We start from the raw sequence: 20,911 nt of genomic DNA on the forward strand, positions 1-20,911 counted from the left end.
CCTCTAGAAATTATAGAAGAAATATTCATCCCCATATATGATAAGAATGACTCCCACCTTTAATGAAAAATGCTAACTTTATTATGAGCCATACCAGTTATTAATCTAAAGAAACTTTACAAATATTAAAATATTTCTGTTGAATTTATTCTGGTCACATTTAATGCACAAATCACCCCCAAAATTATAAACAAAAGCAAAGTATTACTTTAATTTCTATGACATATTTATATATTATGCATATGACAATTAAACACATTCTGCTTCCTTTCCTAACGTCTTGTTTTAATAAAATGTGCTTATATTAGTTTTAATACATTTGTAATTGTGAATTTTAATTACGTCAAACATTTTAGCATGATATAATCACTGTAAGGTAATTTGTAGTAAACTTTTTTAAGGTAACACTTTATTTTAAATAATTATTGATAATTACATGCATCTAATGCTAATCCCAACCCAATATTAAGCACATGTACTACATTAATAATGCATTTAATATTAAGACACCTTAAAACAAAGCGTGACTCTTTCTAATCAATAATGTTTTCATTCATTCATTCATTTTCTTTTCGGCTTAGTCCCTTATTTATCAGGAGCCACCACAGTGGAATGAACCGCCAACTTATTCAGCATATGTTTTACACAGCGAATGCCTTTCCAGCTGCAACCCAGTACTTGGAAACACCCAACACTCACATTCACACACACACACACACTCATACACTACAGCCAATGTAGTTGATCAATTCCCCTATAGCGCATGTGTTTGGACTGTGGGGGAAACCAGAGCACCCGGAGGAAACCAACGCAAACATGGGGAGAACATGCAAACTCCACATAGAAATGCCAACTGACCCAGCCGGGACTCGAACCAGCGACCTTCTTGCTGTTTCGCCCATGAATGATGTTTTTTTTAGTATTTTAATATTTAGCCATTGCTCTATTTGCTATAAGACCTTCAGGGACTGTTTTCAGCCATGATTTGTTGAGCGTTTCCAGTTATTCTCCACTCCTGCTGTGTTTTCTGTATTGCTGTGTTGTTTTCCACTAATCACGGAGCTGTTTTTTTGTTCTCCATCCTCTGATCTGATCTAATCAAACCATCAGATTATGTGTCCAAACACAATCAGGCTGTTTTACCGCAGTAAAAGCAGAATCACCTGCTGAGACTCATTGAGTTTGTTGGTCTGCTGAAAGAACATGACGTCAGACGGCAGCTCGCTAACCTCTTTATGTGGATATTGAAGCTGTTCTTCAGGAGTGACGGATGCTCCTGATGATGGCGAGACCCTCTGATGCTTTACTGCGCTGTGCATTTAAATGAACAGATTTCTGCTGTATGAAGGACACTTTAAATGAGTGATTTTTAACAGATAAAAGACATTTTTCCCTCAGTATTTCCCATTATATATAGTGTAAACTGTATATATTTATAATAAGGTACACCTGTCCAACTGCACATTAATGCAAATTTCTAATCAGCCATTCACATGGCAGCAGCTCAATGCATTTAGGCATGTAGACATGGTCAAGACGATCTGCTGCAGGTCAAAGCGAGCATCAGAATGGGGAAGAAAGGGGATTTAAGAGACTTTGAACGTGGCATGGTTGTTGCTGCCAGACGAGCTGCTCTGAGTATTTCAGAAACTGCTGATCTACTGGAATTTTCACGCACAACCATCTCTAGGGTTTACCGAGAATGGTCCGACAAACAGGAAATATCCAGTGAGCGGCAGTTCTGTGGGCGCAAATGCCTTGTTGATGCCAGAGGTCAGAGGAGAATGGCCAGACTGGTTCCAGCTGATAGAAAGGCAACAGTAACTCAAATAAGCACTCGTTACAACCGAGGTCTGCAGAAGAGCATCTCTGAACACACAACACGTCCAACCTTGAGGCGGATGGGCTACAGCAGCAGAAGACCACACCGGGTGCCGCTCCTGTCAGCTAAGAACAGGAAACTGAGGCTACAATTCACACAGGCTCACCAAAACTGGACAATAGAAGATTGGAGAAACGTTGCCTGGTCTGATGAGTCTCCATTTCTGCTGACACATTCGGATGCTCGGCTCATTATTTGGCCTCAACAACATGAAAGCATGGATCCATCCTGCCTTGTATCAGCGGTTCAGGCTGATACTGGTGGTGTAATGGTGTGGGGGAGATTTGCTTGGCACACTTTGGGTCCATTAGTACCAATTGAGCATGGTGTCAACGCCACAGCCTACCTGAGTATTGTTGCTGACCATGTCCATCCCTTTATGACCACAGTGCCTCCATCTTCTGATGGCAGCAGGATAACGCACCATGTCATAAAGCACCAATCATCTCAGACTGGTTTCTTGAACATGACAATGAGTTCACTGTACTCAAATGGCCTCCACAGTCACCAGAGCTCAACCCAATAGAGCACCTTTGGTATATGGTGGAACGGGAGATTGGCATCATGGATGTGCAGCCGACAAATCTGCAGCAACTGTGTGATGCTTTCATGTCAATATGGAGCAAAAACTCTGAGGAATATTTCCAGTAGCTTGTTGAATCTCTGCCATGAAGGATTAAGGCAGTTCTGAAGGCAAACGAGGGGTCCAACCTGGTATTGGAGGTGTACCTAATAAAGTGGCCAGTGTGTGTGTGTGTTTGTATATATATAGAGTTTTTTTTTCTCTGGTGAAAGTCCTTAAGTTTGTGTTTGTGTGTGTTTCTGTACACATGTGTAAGAGTGTGTATGTGTTTGTGTCTGTAAGTATGTTTGTCTGTGTGAGAGTATATATGTGTGTGTATTTGTGCGAGTGTGTGTTTCTCTGCTTATGTATGCATGTGTAAGTGTGTGTGTTCGAGTCTGTCAGTATGTTTGTGTGCGTGTTACTGTCTGCATGAGTAAGTGTGTGTTTGTCTGTAAGTGTGTGTGAGAATAATGTGTGTGTGTGCCTGTGTGAGTGTGTCTGTCTGTCAGCATGTTTGCGTGTGTGAGTGTGCGTCTGTGAGTGTGCATGTTTGTGTGTTTGTTTGTATTTATATGTGTGTATTTATGTGTGGTTGTGTATGTGAATGTCTGTGTGAGGGTTTGTGTGTGAATGTGTCTGTGTATTTATTTATGGATGTGTGTGTGTGTTTGTTTATGTCTCTGTTGGTTTGTATGTATGAGTGTTTGTGTATGTCTGTGAGTGTGCATGTTTCTCTCTCTCTCTCTCTGTGTGTGTGTGTGTGTGTGTGTGTGTTTATTCACATCTCTGTGTGTATGTGTTTTTATGTGCGTGTGCGTGTGTGTGTGTGTGTTTATTCACATCTCTGTGTGTATGTGTTTTTATGTGTGTGTGTGTCTGTGTGTGTGTGTGTGTGTGTGTCTGCTGTAAGTCATGAGCAGATCAGAGTTCATGTTAATCATTGACCTGCGCTCCGTCTTCCTGCTCTCTCAGATCTTCAGTGTGTTTCAGTCCCTCTGCACTCGTTTTCCTCTCCTCCTCCTCCTCCTCCTCTTCTTCTTCTTCTTCAGACAGAACGATCATCAGTCCATCATGTCTTTCCTCTCCTCCGTCTCCTTCGCTCTTCTCCTGATATCAGTGTGTCCATCAGAAACTCTTCTCCAAGGTAAATCCTCCAGTGTGTGGCTGCAGCGTCTGAACGGGACGCACCAGCAGACGGGTGTGTTCCCCCGCAGGTTCCTCTGGGGCGTCGGCAGCTCTGCGTTCCCTACAGAGGGCTCTTGGGATGCAGACGGCAAGAGTCCATCAATATGGGACCACTTCACCCTTCAGTCTCCAGCAGGAGCGTCCAGCGACAGCTACATCCACTGGGAGGAGGATCTGAAAGCGCTTCAGTTTCTGGGTGTTGATTTCTACTCATTTTCTCTGTCGTGGCCTCGTCTTTTCCCTGATCTGACTTCAAACCCTAGTCCGGCTGGAGTTGAACACTACCGCAGATTAATTAGGAAGCTGAAGGAGTTGAACGTGGAGCCTGTGGTGACTTTATTTCACTGGGATCTCCCGCAGGTCCTGCAGGAGCGTTTGGGAGGCTGGCTGAACTCCAGTATGGTTGATGTGTTTGCAGATTACGCTGAGTTCTGCTTTCGGACGTTTGGGGATGAGGTTCGATTCTGGATTACGATGCACAACCCGTTTTTGGTGGCGGTGCAGGGGTATGGGACGGGCGCTCACGCTCCGGGGGTGAAAGGGGAGCGCGGTGACCCCTTCATCGCCGCACATAACCTCATTCGGGTGAGTCTGGGGTCAGAGGTCAGAGGTCAGACTCATTTTTCAGATGGGGAATAATGCAGATTTTCATGCTTTCTCTAATGGAAAACACTGAGCAGTGTGTTAGGGGACATTTAGGGATTGATGAGCCTCCAGCAGTTGTCAGATCAGTTACGAATGTTGAAATGTTTCTATCTGGGTCACATTTCATCCCAAATTAAAATGTATTTGTCTTAACTTTTTTTTGTTTCACAAAGTTTAACTTATTATTACACAGCTGGTTCAAGCCCTGGCTGGGTCAGTTGGTGTTTCTGTGTGGAGTTTGCATGTTCTCCCCATGTTGGCGTGGGTTTCCTCTGGGTGCTCCGGTTTCCCCCACTAGTCTAAACACATGCGATATAGGGGAATTGATGAACTAAATTAGCCGTAGTGTGTTTGAATGAGTGTGAATGGGTGTTTCCCAGTACTGGGTTGCAGCTGGAAGGCCATCCGCTGCCTAACACATATGCTATAGTTGACATATGAATAGTTGGCGGTTCATTACGTTGTGGCAACCTCTGATGAATAACGGAGTAAGCCGAAGAAAAATGAACGAATGACTGAGTTGACCGAGTTGACTATATAGTTTCTTTGATTCAACTAAAAGCAACTAAAGCAAGATTTTTTTACAGTGCACATTCGAATTACATTTTAAATGAAACATTTTTTCTTCATTATGTTTACACTTTTAAAATATGTTTCAATAGTCAAAAATTTGATTTCAAAAATAAAAATCTCAATAGTAAATTGAATTACAATTAGTTTTTCAGAAATGTGTTGGATACAATTTCTCTAATGCAATTATTTATGTTAAATATTTTAAATTAACTACTGGAAAGCACAGATGATCATAAATAATGTGTGTCAGGATTTATGATCTGAAACATGAAGCACAGTCAGAATTGCAAAATGTTTCTGATGCATACGGAGAGGCGAGAGAGGTGTCCCACTGGTGGTTTGTCTGGTATTAATGAAAACAAATCAAAACACTTACATACAGCAGACCTCTTCTGCTGTTTTAATGCTATGAATGCTAATTAATGCTCTCGCTGATGCTATAGTGAGAGAATTATAGTCTCTCACTAGTCTCTCACAGGACATAACTAGACTGCCTTAGTACATAAACAGTGCCTCGTAGGTCATAACTAGTCTCTCATTGGACATAACTAGTCTCCTACTGGACATAACAAGTCTCTCATAAGACATAACTAGTCTCCTACAGGACATATCTAGTCTCTTACGGGACTTAACTAGTCTCATACAGGATATAACTAGTCTCCTACAGGACATATCTAGTCTATTACTGGACATAACTTGTGTCCTACTGTACATAACTAGTCTCCCAAGGTACAGAACTAGTGTCTCACAACATAACTAGTCTCCTACAGGACATGAGCAGTCTGCTACAGGACATAACTAGTTTCCTGCTGGACATAACTAGTCTCCCACAGTTCAGAACTAGTTTCTCACGAAATAACTAGTCTCTCTAGTCTCTAACAAGACATAAATAGTCTTTCCCATAAAATAACTAGTCTCTAACTAGTGTTACAGTGCATTACCAGTCTCCAACAGGACATAAATCATCTTTCACTAGTCTCCCACAGGACAAATCTAGTCTCCCACTAGTCTTGCACGGGACATTACTAGTCTCCCACAGAACATAACTAGTCTCCCACTATTCTTGCTCAGGACATTACTAGTCTCCCACTAGTTTTGCACAGGACATTGCTAGTCTCCCACTATTCTTGCAAAGGATATTACTAGTCTCCCACAGGACATAACTAGTCTATCACTAGTATTCCATGGGGCATTACTAATTTCCCACAGAACATAACTAGTCTCCCACTATTGTTGCTCAGGACATTACTAGTCTCCCACTAGTCTTGCACATGGTATTACTAGTCTCCCACAGGACATAACTAGTCTCTCACTAGTCTTGCACAGGGTATTACTAGTCTCCCACAGGACATAACTAGTCTATCACTAGTATTACATGGGACATTACTAATTTCCCACAGAACATAACTAGTCTCCTACTATTCTTGCTCAGGACATTACTAGTCTCCCACTAGTCTTGCACATGGTGTCACTAGTCTCCCACAGGACATAACTAGTCTCCCTCTAGTCTTGCACGAGGTATTACTAGTCTCCCACAGGACATAACTAGTCTATCACTAGTCTCTCACTAGTCTTGCGCAGGACATTACTAGTCTCCCACAGGACATAATTAGTCTCTCACTAGTCTTGCGCAGGACATTACTAGTCTCCCACAGGACATAACTAGTCTCTCACTAGTCTTGCACAGGGCATAACTAGTGTCCCACAGGACATAACTAGTCTCTCACTAGTCTTGCACAGGGCATAACTAGTCTCCCACAGGACATAACTAGTCTCTCACTAGTCTTGCGCAGGACATTACTAGTCTCCCACAGGACATAACTAGTCTCTCACTAGTCTTGCACATGGTATTACTAGTCTCCCCCAGGACATATGTAGTTTCTCACTAGTCTTGCACAGGGCATAACTAGTGTCCCACAGGACATAACTAGTCTCTCACTAGTCTTGCACAGGGCATTACTAGTCTCCCACAGGACATAACTAGTCTCTCACTAGTCTTGCACAGGATATAACTAGTCTCTCACTAGTCTTGTGCAGGACATTACTAGTCTCCCACAGGACATAACTAGTCTCCCACAGGATATAAGTAGTCTCTCACTAGTCTTGCACAGGCCATTACTAGTCTCCCACAGGACATAACTAGTCTCCCACAGGATATAACTAGTCTCACACTAGTCTTGCGCAGGACATTACTAGTCTCCCACAGGACATAACTAGTCTCTCACTAGTCTTGCACAGGATATAACTAGTCTCCCACAGGACATAGCTAGTCTCTCACTAGTCTTGCGCAGGACATTACTAGTCTCCCACAGGACATAGCTAGTCTCTCACTAGTCTTGCCCAGGACATTACTAGTCTCCCACAGGACATAGCTAGTTTCTCACTAGTCTTGCGCAGGACATTACTAGTCTCCCACAGGACATAACTAGTCTCTCACTAGTCCTGCACAGGACATTACTAGTCTCCCACAGGACATAACTAGTCTCTCACTAGTCTTGCGCAGGACATTACTAGTCTCCCACAGGATATAACTAGTCTCCCACAGGACGTAACTAGTCTCTCACTTGTCTCTCATACACATATACATCTCCCTCTCTCTGTTTCCTCAGGCTCATGCTAAGGCGTATCACGTCTATGATAAACACTTCAGAGCACGTCAGAACGGTAAAATCTCCATTAGTCTGGGCTCCCATTGGGTGGAGCCTCTTCACGGACAGGCCACACCCACCAACCTGGAGCTCTGCCAGAAGTCCATGGAGGCTGTGATTGGCTGGTTCGCAGAGCCCATATATGGAAGTGGAGATTACCCAGAATCCCTGAAGGCCGCAAACCGAGGCGTGATCCCAGAGTTCAGTGCAGCGGAGCGGCTCTGGGTGAGGGGGAGCGCAGATTTCTTCTCGGTGGCGTTCGGGCCAGAGACGCTGCGCGTGAGTCGGGGACTGGCGCGGTTCGGCCAGACGGTGGCGCTGGAGCTCAGGAGTGTGCTGGTGTGGGTTCAGCAGGCGTATGGGGATCCACTGGTGCTGGTGGCTGAGAGTGGGTGGTTCTCTGACGCTTCTGTCGGGGTCGAGGACACACTCGCCATCTACCTCAACAAGAGATTCATCTTACAAGTCATGCAAGGTGTGTGTGTGTGTGACACTGTGTGGACCAAATGTCCCCACAAGTATAGCAATACCAGAACATTTTGAAAAGTGTGTGTTTGTGTGTGTGTGTGTGTGTGTGTGTGTATGTGTGTTTGTGTGGCTTGTAATTCTTACATTGTGAAGAACAAATGTCCCCACAAGTATAGCAATACCAGTTAGTTTTGACCTGTGTGCGTGTGTGTGCGTACTTGTGTGTGTTTTATCTCTCAGCGGTGTCTGTGGATGCAGTGAGGGTGTTTGGATACACCGCCTGGAGTTTGCTGGACGGTTTTGAGTGGAATCAGGGCTTCAGTGTGAGGAGAGGTCTATTTTACATCGACTTCAGCCAGTCTGAGCGCCGCAGAGTCCCCAAGACCAGTGCACACTTTTACAGACAGACGATCCGAGACAACGGCTTCCCAGACACTGACACAAAACACATCCAGGCCCGATTCCCCTGCCACTTCCAGTTCGGGGTGTCTGACTCAGTACTACAGGTGAGCAAACGGGAAAACACCTGAACTGCACTGCAAAAAAATATAAGTTTCTAGACCAAATATCTAAAAATTCCTAAATTAAGAAGCATTTTCTAGACATTGTTTTGTGTTCAGAATCAAAATGAGTCAATTAATCGTTTGAGTCAAAATAAAGTGAGTCTTTCCTTGAAACAAGCTAAATATTCTGACAGTGAGGGAAGAAAAATAAGATTATCAAAAGGAAACAGAATATTATTTTGCTTATTGTCAGATTATTTTGCTTGTTTTAAGTAAAACCTCACTTCATTTTGACTCATTTATTCTGAAAACAAGACTATATTTTTATACTTCTCTTAAAGGGCCCATAGTTTACCTCTTTTTTATGATTTAATATTAATATTCTGGTTCTTCTGAGTGTGCCAGTTTAGGTTCAGTTTAAAACACAATTCAGATTTGTTTATTATAATGTGTTAAAGTGTCATGTTGGGGGCGTGTCCACAGCTCGCTGATTTAGGGGTGTGTTGCTTCACATGTAAATTAGTTTCGGCTTCCCGCCCAACGTAACAAGGGGGCGGAGCCAAGAGCTCACCCGCTCTGTGTTTGCAACAGATTCTGACAGGCAGACTGAGAGGAGCCGCATTCAGCCGTACATGTACGACTCTGACACAGACCAAGCAGAGAGAACAAAATCATTTGTGTCTTTGTACAGTTTTACAGCCAACTGTGTGCTAGTTTCAAGTGTCGAGCTTGTACACAGAGACTAATAACCACACACACTGAATTAACTTTGACTGAGGCACCGGATGCGCCGCTCGAAGCCGCGACACGGCACACCAGACACTCTCTGTGGCGCGGCAGATACATGAAGTGTCCCGAATCGTCGCGCCACGCATTATTGAATTCTAAACATAGGTTTCTATCAGGGTACACACAACGGCGACGGGCGAACGGCGACACACGTCCGACTTGAGTGTACCCTGATAGAAACCGATGTTTAGCATTGTAAAACGCATGCTAGTTAAGATCACAGGGAGCTTCTGGCATCGCGAGAAATGCAAACGGCTGAAGTATAAGGTAGACTCAATGAGAAGTACACATGTTTGCAAACCTACCTAAAGATACAACCAATAATTCCGATTAGAGCGATAATGTGGAGAATATTGATCTTGTGTTGAGCCCAATGAGCCTTACATCTAAAAATAGAGCTAGCGTGTTCCTTTAGTGATATCGCTTCGACTCACGCTGAAAATGGCGGACGTGAATCAACAAACTGAGGATATGATGATGCGCCTGTCAATCAATATTGGTGGGCGGGGGAACACACTCCTACGTAAAGTTGCGGTCGGTCTGAAAACAATTGGTCCACCGTTTTTATGTTGTTAAATTGAAAAAAAAAAGCACTGGGTGTGTTTATATCCCCCCAATATGACGCTCTATACACCATACATGCACATATGGCTGTCTAAACAGCTTGAAAAGGAGATTTTTTACAATAGGTGCCCTTTAATATTTGGGAAAATGTTGGAAACCTGTAACTATTGACTTCCATAGTATCTTTTTTTTCATGTTCTGGAAGTCACAGAAGGGTCACCAGTGTATGCATTTTATTTATTAATTATCTTTTGTTAATGTTTATAAATGTACTTGTAATAAATGATATTTATTTTGATTAAATACTAAACACTAAAATCTCTGAGTGAGCTTAAAAACTCAACAGAAGACATTGACTTCCACTGTAGGAAAACTATATATACTGTGTCAGTGGCTACAGGTTTCCAACCGTCTTCAGCATATCCTCTTTACTGTTCAACAGAATTAAAACTCACACTGCAATAACAGCTTGTTTCTTGTTTCTAGTCAAAATATATAAAAATTTTAAATCAAGAAGCATTTTCTAGACAAGCAAAACATCCCGTCTTGTTTTCAGAAATAATTATTCTAAATTAAGATAATCTGACAATGAAGGAAGCAAAATAAACTCATGTCAAAAGGAAAAACACAATTATTTTGCTTGTTTTAAGGTAAAACACTTCATTTTGACTCATTATTGTGAAACTAGACTCTTTGTTTTGCATGTCTATTAAATGCTTCATGATTTAAGAGTTTGTAGATATTTAGACTAGAAACAAGACAGAAAACTATAAGTAGGAAAAGCATTTTTGTCCGTGGACACTGTAAAAAAATATATATTTTGTATTTTGTGATTTTGTTTTGTTTATTTATGCTTTTGAATTGCATTATGGGACTTTTAATATTAAATCTTTTGATGTTAAAAAGATTGCAAAACTCCCATAATGCAATTCAAAAGCATGAATAAACAAAACAAATAAAGGCATTTTTTGCAGTACACAAAAAAATCTGGATATACAGTTAAAGTCTAAATTTGATTGGTGGAGAAGGTTTTGACGCAGGGGCGTTGCTAGACATAAAGCTCTGCTGGGGCACCCCCACACACCCCCTCAAAATAAATAAATAAATAAATAAATATACTATATATATATATATATATATTTTTTTTAATAAATATTTATTATAAATAAAAGTATTGTTGTTATTATACAATTATTATTCTAAATAATCTTAAATGTAACTGGAAAACATTGTTTAGACACAACTGGAGTGATGCTAAGATCATTTAAGAAATCTTTTGCATGAATATTAATTTAATTTGAATGAAATTCTATAGAAAATTCAATAAAATACAAAAAAGATGTGTTAGAGAATGATCTGTTGTCTTAGACTTGACACATGCAGAGGATTAGGTTTATTAAGTCTTTACCTCCCTGACTCCTCATCCCTACTTTTTACATCATACAGAAAAGTCTATGAGGAGGCATGCTTAGTAAAATCACCGTCATATTGTTTAAACTTTAGTTTTGTCGACTTGCAAAACAAAGAAGGCTGTTACGCCGGTTTTACAACACATGAGCGGCACGTGACAAGCAAGTAGCCTGCTTATTTGGCACGCATGTTAACTACCGGGACTCGACTCGGGAGAAGAGCAGCGCGTGCAAGAGGTGTGCGGGTTCTCTGTGCACACGCGGAGATGCGTCAGTTTGCTTTTTGATTAAACACACTGCTTTCACCAGCGTTGGTTCGGTTGCACATAGAGAATAACGTCTTTATTTCAGGATTACCACTCATAATAAATACACTTGCATATGAAGTAAATTATCTCAATGCATTTACTGGGGCACTGGAGATTTTTACTGGGGCACGAGCCCCAGTATATTGGGTCTAGCGACGTCAAAACAACAAAAAGAGCACGAGGCGTTTCTTAAAAAATGACGCTTTTACGCTAGCTATTTTGCAGGTTGGTGTGCACGATCACATTGGCACCTTTTATTTTGTCAGGAGGTGTTTAACGTTGACGGAAAATGTGAGCAAAAAGCGTCCCAGTGTGCACAGGCCTTAAATCTAGAATAAAAGCAGTTTTTAATTGTTTTAAATGCAATTTTAAGGTCAATATTATTAGCCCCCTTAAGCAATATTAGCTTTGGATTGTCTCCAGAACAAACCACTGTTATACAATGACTTGCCTAATTACCCTAACTTTACCTTAATTAACCTAGTTGCACCTTTAAATGTGACTTTAAGCTGAATACTAGTGTCTTGAAGAATATCTAATCTAATATTATGTGCTGTCATCATGACAAAGAGAAAAGTAATCAGTTATTAGAAATGAGTTAAAATCTGCTCTCTGTTTAACAGAAATTGGGGGGGAAAATGATACAGGAGGGCGAATAATCCTGACTGTATATTTCCCAGTGTTTATTTGAGTCAGTAAACATCTCTCTCTCTCATTGCATCAGGTGCATCTGCATCCGTTCTCGCCTCAGTTCACCGACCCGCACCTGTACCGCTGGAATTTCTCCGGTGACGGATCTCTGAAGCCAGTGACGGGGATCATCCTGCACACGCGGCCGGCTCAATGCACAGATTTCCTCTTCATCCAGCGGCATTTGTTTCTGCTGGGGGTCACGGGGTCAACACACTACCGCTTCTCCCTAGACTGGACTCAGCTATCTCCCTCTACTGGACACCCGGAGACACTGCGCTTCTACAGGTGTGTGTTGAGCGAGCTCCAGCGGAGAGGAATCCAGCCAATCGTGACTCTTTATCACCCTAGCTACAGGTCTGCATCTCTGGGTTTACCTGAAGCGCTGCATGCTAACGGCGGATGGAGGAACGCTAGCACTGTTGATGCATTCGTGCGCTACGCTACATTCTGCTACCGAGAGTTCGGTGCATTGGTGCATATGTGGATTACTATTAATGAGCCCAATCGATTAACTGACGCGTATAGCGGAAGTGCAGACGATAGACGAATAGTTGCACGAAATCTGCTGCTTGCGCATGCGAAAGCCTGGCGCGTTTATGATGTGTATTTTCGCAAACAGCAGGGGGCGACGGTGAGTTTGACACTTCACGCTGATTGGGTCGAACCAGCAAACCCGTTTTTAGAGTCGCACAAAAGCGCGCAGCAACATTTCTTATTGTTTGAACTCGGACGATTTATTGATCCACTATATAGCGATGAGAGTTCCTCGTCCACTCTGATTGGCTGGAGTGAAGACGAGAGGGAGGAGCTTAGAGGAGCGTTGGATTTCATCGCTCTGAATCATTTCACCACGCGTTTGGTTTCGCCGTGGACTCATCTGAAAGCGTCGAATCCGGATCACGGGTGCTCGCTGATGAATGATGTCAACTGGCAGACCTCACAGATGGGGCAAGCGCTGGTACCCTGGGGGCTCCGCAGGATGCTGGGGTGGGTGAAGAATCGCTATGGCAACCGCCTCCCCATCATTATCACTGCATCAGGAGTGGACGATCAGGAAGCCTATCATGACCAGCTGAGACAGAGTTATATCAGAGACTACCTGCAGGAGGCGCTCAAAGGTGAGACCACGCTAATAGTTAACAATTGACAAGCACATTTTTCTCTGTTTTTTAATTATTTATCTTGAATATTAATTAAACCGGCGGTTCATTCCACTGTGGCGACCTCTGATGAATAAAGGGAACAAGCCAAAGGAAAATAAAAGAATGAATGATTAATTAAACCCTCATACATTAATAGAAGTTTATTGTAAAGTGTGACCATGTTTCATATAATTTAAATATGATTTTATATGATGTTTAAATATTAATTTTGTGCAATAAAATACAATAATAATCACAAGAAAATAAAATAGTTCAGTATTAATAATAGTTAGTAAAATAAATTAAACAAATACTACTGAATTAGATACATTCATATTTATATTTGCTATTGTATATTATGATATATACATATTATACTATATTAAATAGTAAATATAAATATAAATGTATTTAATCAAATAAAAATATTATTATAGTTATTAATATTATTATTTTTATTATATGTATTATTATTTTTAATAATAATAATAATATTATTATTATTAATAATAATATTTTACATGTATTATTATTATATTACATTTATTATTATTATTATTATTATTATTATTATTATTATCATATTGCAATTATTATTACTATTATTATTATTATTATATTTATTATTATTTTTTATATTATTATTATTATTATTATATTTATTATTGTTTTTATTATTGTTATTATTATTATTATTATTATTATTATTATTATTATTATTATTATTATTTTACATTTATTATTATTATTATATTTATTAATATTTTTATTATTGTTATTATTATTATTATTTTATTATTATCATTATTATTAGTAGTATTATTATTATTATTATTGTTTTTATTATTATCATTATTATTATTAATATTATATTGCAATTATTATTATTATTATTTTTATTATTATTATTATTATTATTATTATTATTATTATTATTATTATTATTGTTAATTTACCAAACAAAGCACTGTATGCTTTCATTTAGCACTTGGTTAGTTTCATAATTATTTTCCTAGTAAACTTTCCTAATAATAATAATAATAATAATAGTTTAAAAATACAGTGATCAACACACAGTATATAGAATAGTCAGTACTGAAGCCAGATGTACAGCTGATCTAACAAATGAATTTACGACAACAGATCAAAAATGAGTCGCCTAAATATATAACTCAGGCAAAAATATTGAATAAAAATATTTTAAAAAGAGCAAAAATAAAGGTTATAAAATGTTTCGCATGAATTTAAATGAATTATCTTTCTATTTCAAAAGATGTTCGATGACTAAAATATTATTGTAATAAATACATCTGTTTAATAAATCTGTTGTTCAAATAAATCTAAATATACGACCTATATTCACTGAGAAATGGATGAAAATATTAATTTTCATAAGATGGTGTACTCAGTTATGCTGAGCACTGTAAATGTGTTTAAATATTTAAGCCAAACCAGGTAAATAAATCATAAAATGTGATTTGAAGTGCAGGAGTGATAGACTGCAGCCACGAACATCAGTGTTATTGCAGGATCATTTATGACGACGATGATGATGATGAGGATGATGATGATGATGATGATGTGTTCATGTCATCCTGCATATGAGCAGCAGAAATATACATGCCTGCCCCAGTGATTATGAAACATCCTAAAATTATGTCTAACATCAGTGTGTGTGTGTGTGTGTGCGTGTGTGTGTGTGTGTGTGTGTGTGTGTGTGTGTGTGTGTGTGTGTGTTATCTAGTGTTATCAGTGTTATCAGAAGTACACAGTTTAATCAGTGTTTCCTCTGAGACTCCACATCCTGAGGTCAGAGGTCACACTGCTGTAACTGCAGCTTTATGATGAACCTTTGAACACACACACACACACACACACACACACACGTTCATTTACTCTCACACACACATGCACACCGGACTGTGCACACACACATTCACTCACACATATACACAACCACACATACTCTCACACTTGCACTTGCACTCACACACACACGCGTGTATACACAATCTCTTTCTCACACACACACAAACACACCACACACACACACAAACACACTCAACCACGCACACATACTGTACACACACAGATTTACTCACACACACTCTCTCTCTCTTTCTCACACATACACACACACACACACTCACCCAATCACTCGCCCGCACACACAAACATAAACATTCACTCACTCACACTCTGATATGCGCACACACAAACACTCAAACACACACACATTCTCACACAGATTCACTCACACAAACACACATTCACTCACACTCTCTCTCTCTTTCTTGCACACACACAAACACACACAAACACACACACACACACACAGCCATCATGTGGACATCAGCTGATGTTCTCTTAAAGTGTTTGTGCAGACGTGAGTCAGAGTCGCTTCACACTTCTGTGTGTGTGTTCAGTCTGACAGATTACGTGATAAATCTGTGAACACCGTGACCTGTTTATACCTGCGCGCAAAACAGCGTGTGAGTGTGTGTGTGTGTGAGAGAGAGAGAGTTATCTCCCAAACCGCGCTGTCTGAAAATTCATAATAAGATGAATCATTTAAAAATAAAACCATAACATTTTGCAAACAGGCCGCATGGTGGCTATGTGGTGTTGCCTCACAGCAAGAAGGTCCCCGGTTTGAGTCCCGGCTGGGGAAACATGCATGTGTGGGTTTCCTCCAGGTGCTCTGGTTCAAACAGTCCAAAAACATGCGCTATAGGGGAACTGATGAACTAAACCGTAGTGTGTGAGTGTGTGGGTGAATGAGTATGTATGGGTGTTTCCCAGTACTGGGTTGCAGCTGGAAGGGCAGCCGCTGTGTAAAACATATGCTGGAATAGTTGGCGGTTCATTCCACTGTGGTGAACCCTGATGAATAAGGGGCTAAGCCGAAGGAAAATGAATGAATGAATTTACATGCATGTATTTAATCCTAAATACAATGTAAACACATGCATTAACAATTGACAACTGACTCGTTTATATTAGTTATACAAAGTGGGTCCAACATTTTTATAAAATACATACAAATCTGCATAATTCAAGCAATTAATCAAATTAAATTACTTTATATTTATATTACTTTATATTTACTTTATATTACTTTATATTTATATTACTTTATATTTATATTACTTTATATTTACTTTATATTACTTTATATTTATATTACTTTATATTTATATTACTTTATATTTACTTTAAATATAAAATGCACTGAAGTTCCTCTCGCTCTGTGTTTCTGTGAGCAGCTCGGGAGCTGGACGGTGTTAATCTCAGAGGCTTTTACATCTGGAAGCTTCAGGATCATCATGATCTTCAGTTCGGGCTCTTCAGCTCCGCCGCTCATCATTCACGGCCCAAAGCGTCGGTGGCTCTGTACCGGGACATCATCTCCCACCGCGGATTCATTTCATCCCCTGACCCGTGTCTGACTGCAGATGAGAACGGGACGAGCTGTGAAATCTGCACGCACATCGCGGAGAACAAACCCCTGCTGTTCTTCAGTGTGTGTGTGTTCGTGAGTGTGTGCATGATCTGTGTGCTCATCATCCTCTCTGTGTTGAGGAAGAGGAGGAGGAAGAGGAGAAAAGCCCTCAGTGTCCCGCAGAGAGTCACCATCCCACAGAGGTTTCCCATGATGAGGGTCACACACCAGCTGCGCCACTAAAACACACACACACTGTTGACATTTGTTTTTTTCAAATATTTGCCAAATTATGTTTAACAGAGCAGGGAAATAGTTTTAAATATTTCCTATAATATTTTCACTTATTACTTATGTTAGTTTGGCAGGAATAAAAGCAGTTTTTAAATTTTTTAAAACAATTTTATAGTCAATATTATCAGCCCGCAGAGACATACTTGAAGGCAAAATTATTCACCCTCCTGTGAATCTTTTTCAAATATTTCCCAAATTATGTTTAACAGAGTAAGGAAATGTTTTTAAATATTTCCTATAATATTTTTACTTATTATTTATTTTAGTTTGGCAGGAATAAAAGCAGTTTTTGAATTTTTATAAACTATTTTAAAGTCAATATTATCATACAAAGTTGTTTTGTTTTTCAGATATTTCCCAAATTATGTTTAACAGAGCAGGGAAATAGTTTTAAATATTTCCTATAATATTTTCACTTATTACTTATGTTAGTTTGGCAGGAATAAAAGCAGTTTTTTAATTTTTAAAAACAATTTTATAGTCAATATTATCAGCCTGCAGAGACGTAAATTATGTTTAACAGAGTAAGGAAATATTTTTAAATATATTTTCTATAATATTTTTACTTTTTATTTATTTTATTTTGGCTGGAATAAAAGCAATTTTTAAATTTAAAAAAAAAATTGAAAATCAATATTATCAGCCACAGAGACATACAATACAGTTGAAGGTCAAATTTACCAGCCTCCTGTGAAGCTTTTTAAGATATTTCCCAAATTATGTTTAACAGAGCAAGTAAATAGTTTTAAATATTTTTTATAATATTTTCACTTATTACTTATGTTAGTTTGGCAGGAATAAAAGCAGTTTTTAAATTTTTAAAAACAATTTTATAGTCAATATTATCAGCACGCAGAGATTCTCCATGTTGAGGGTCACACAGCAGCTGCGCCACTAAAACACACACACACACACACACACACACAGTTGACATTTTCCTGTGAAATTTGTAATCTTTTTCAAGTATTTCCCAATATGCAGTCTATTTAAACAGCCCCTTAAGTGGAATAATGTATATTTTAAGGACTAAATGCCTGCCTAAATCAATAATAAATCATATTTGCATACACATCAGTGCACAATAACAATCTGTTTATTCATTTCAATTTGTTGTCTGTCTCTTTAAATGATTGTGCTGTTTAACCCTTTATCACTCATTGGAAAAACCACAAGGGGTTAGTACAAGACCTTTTATAGACTTTTATGACATAAAAGTATATTCTAATCAATGTAAATGAAGTATATACAGTATAATTATTCTCCAAAAGTGCTGGATTCTGATTGGCTGCCAGGGTTTTAATCAGCTGGCAGGAAAACATCACAGCATTTTAATGATATCACAATTTTATCATCATCACATTTGAGATTTGTTTCTTTTTAGCGAGCAATCCACTTTACATTAGTATGAAACCCGGCTTGTGTCAGATTATGCGGAGAAACATGTTTATATAGATAGATTTGTGAGCTACAGGTATTTTTTTTTAGATGAGACAAATAAATAAATAAATAAAATGGCTTTATGTGGATGTATCCTTACAGTCTCAACAAACAATCATTCTTTCTTTATTTCTTTTATTGAGATCATTTCAAATGTTTCTCTAGTATAGCATTGCACTCAAGGGTGCATATTTGGGCTGAACATTAGGAGGTTAAAGTGTGGGTGTGCTTACTTTTTAATTTTACATTTTAAATATAATATAAATACATGTAAAAACTCTACATTTTTACAAGCAGTTATTGTCCATTTTTTCTATAAATATCTATCTATTCAATTCACCTTTATTTGTATAGCGCTTATACAATGTAGATTGTGTCAAAGCAGCTTCACATAGAAGGTCACAGTAAATAGGAACAGTGTAGTTCAGTTTGTAGTGTTTAAGTTCAGTTCAGTTGAGCTCAGTTCAGTGTGGTTTAATAATCACTACTGAGAGTCCAAACACTGAAGAGCAAATCCAACGATGCGCAGCTCTATAGATCCTGAACCATGCAAGCCAGTGGCGACAGCGGAGAGGGAAAAAAAACTTCACTAAAGGCGGAAGTGAAGAAAAAAAACCTTGAGAGAAACCAGACTCAGTTGGGCACGACCATTTTAATTTCTCCGCTGGCCAAACGTCTTGTGCAGAGCTGCAGTCTCAGTGGCGGAGGCTGGAAGCTGGCCTCAGCGAAGACTCGTCTGTCTCTGGAGCGTCATAGGAAACAGTCTCATGTTCTCCACTCCTCCATGACCATCGCAGTAGTTGTTCAGGATTTGGCCAGGTCCAGGATATGGAAACCTTGGGATCATCTCGTCGTTGGTCTTGGATCGAATCAGTGACTCTGCATAGTCTGGGGGCCTCGGGAAGAGTATCCCCAGGTGGAAATGGAGAATAAAGAAAATAATTAGCGTAGCTGATGTTCACAGTGTATATCAGCAAGATGCATAACTATAACTGTGTGGAAGCCCCCTAAGTGGTGCACTAAGTGTATGCTTTACTGAACAGATAGGTCTTTAATCTAGTTTTGAATTGGGAGAGTGTGTCTGAGCCTCGGACGTTATCAGGAAGGCTATTCCAGAGTTTAGGAGCTATAAATGAGAAGGCTCGACCTCCTTTACTCGACTTTGCTATTCTAGGTACTACCAGAAGCCCTGAGTTTTGAGATCTTAAAGAGCGAGTTGGATTGTAGCGAGACAGAAGATTGGTTAGATAAACAGGAGCTAGATTATTTAAAGCTTTATATGTAAGAAGCAATATTTTAAATTCAATACGAAACTTAACAGGCAGCCAGTGTAAGGAGGATAAAATTGGGGTGATGTGATCAAATTTTCTAGACCTGGTTAGAACTCTGGCAGCTGCATTTTGTACTAATTGAAGTTTGTTAATAGAGGATGCTGGGCAGCCAGCAAACAGTGCATTACAGTAGTCCAGCCTAGAAGTCATAAAAGCATGGACTAGCTTTTCTGCATCTGAGATGGATAGCATACTTCGTAACTTAGCGATATTTCTCAGATGAAAGAAAGCAGTTTTTGTGACATGGGAAATATGATTTTTAAAAGTTAAATTGCTGTCTAATATGACACCCAGATCTTTTATAGTAGAGCTAACGCTAACTTTGTATCCCTCTAATTGTAGGTCGAGTTGTGAGATCTGCTGTGTACAGTATTTAGGCCCAATAAGTAATAATTCTGTTTTGTCTGAGTTTAAGAGAAGATAATTGTTGGTCATCCAGTCTTTAACATCTTTAATACACTCAGTTAGCTTGGACAGATTAGACGTCTCGTCAGGTTTAGTTGAAATATATAATTGAGTATCATCTGCATAGCAGTGAAAGCTGATCCCATGTCTTCTAATAATGTCTCCCAGGGGTAGCATGTATATTGTAAACAGTAAAGGGCCTAAAACTGATCCTTGAGGCACCCCGTATTTTACTGGGCTGATTTGTGAAGGCTGTCCATTTATATTTACAAACTGGTAACGGTCAGATAAGTATGACTTAAACCATTGTAGGGCATGTCCCTGGACACCTGTAGACTTTAAGCGATTAATAAGGATACCATGGTCAATGGTGTCAAATGCCGCACTAAGATCGAGTAGAACTAATAGCGAGATGCACCCTTGGTCAGCAGCTAAGAGTAAATCGTTGGTTATTTTCACTAATGCAGTTTCTGTACTGTGATGAGCTCTGAAACCTGACTGAAACACTTCAAAAACATTGTTGGTCTGCAGAAAGGAGCATAATTGAGCAGAAACAACTTTTTCTAGTATTTTAGATATAAATGGAAGGTTTGAAATAGGCCTATAATTAGCTAAGTTGCTGGGTTCC

General features: G+C 39.3%; 1 protein-coding gene across 1 annotated transcript; it reads left to right on the forward strand.

Annotated features, from left to right (window-relative positions):
- Positions 1-3,433: 3,433 nt before the first annotated feature.
- klb (klotho beta) lies at positions 3,434-18,179 on the forward strand. The gene is made up of 5 exons (XM_056472799.1): positions 3,434-4,217; positions 7,460-7,973; positions 8,207-8,472; positions 12,264-13,350; positions 16,641-18,179. The coding sequence occupies exons 1-5, from the start codon at positions 3,519-3,521 to the stop codon at positions 17,057-17,059; spliced, it is 2,985 nt and encodes a 994-aa protein (XP_056328774.1). The 5' UTR covers positions 3,434-3,518; the 3' UTR covers positions 17,060-18,179.
- The last annotated feature ends 2,732 nt before the right edge of the window (positions 18,180-20,911 follow it).

This window comes from Danio aesculapii, chromosome 14 (genome assembly GCF_903798145.1).
Source record: "Danio aesculapii chromosome 14, fDanAes4.1, whole genome shotgun sequence".
NCBI classification, from domain to species: Eukaryota; Metazoa; Chordata; class Actinopteri; order Cypriniformes; family Danionidae; genus Danio; species Danio aesculapii.

Coding starts and splice junctions, on each gene's coding strand:
- klb (XM_056472799.1), top strand. CDS start 3,519: ATGTCTTTCCTCTCCTCCGTCTCCTTCGCTCTTCTCCTGATATCAGTG. Junction 4,218..7,459: donor CCGCACATAACCTCATTCGG/GTGAGTCTGGGG, acceptor CTGTTTCCTCAG/GCTCATGCTAAGGCGTATCA. Junction 8,473..12,263: donor TGTCTGACTCAGTACTACAG/GTGAGCAAACGG, acceptor TCATTGCATCAG/GTGCATCTGCATCCGTTCTC.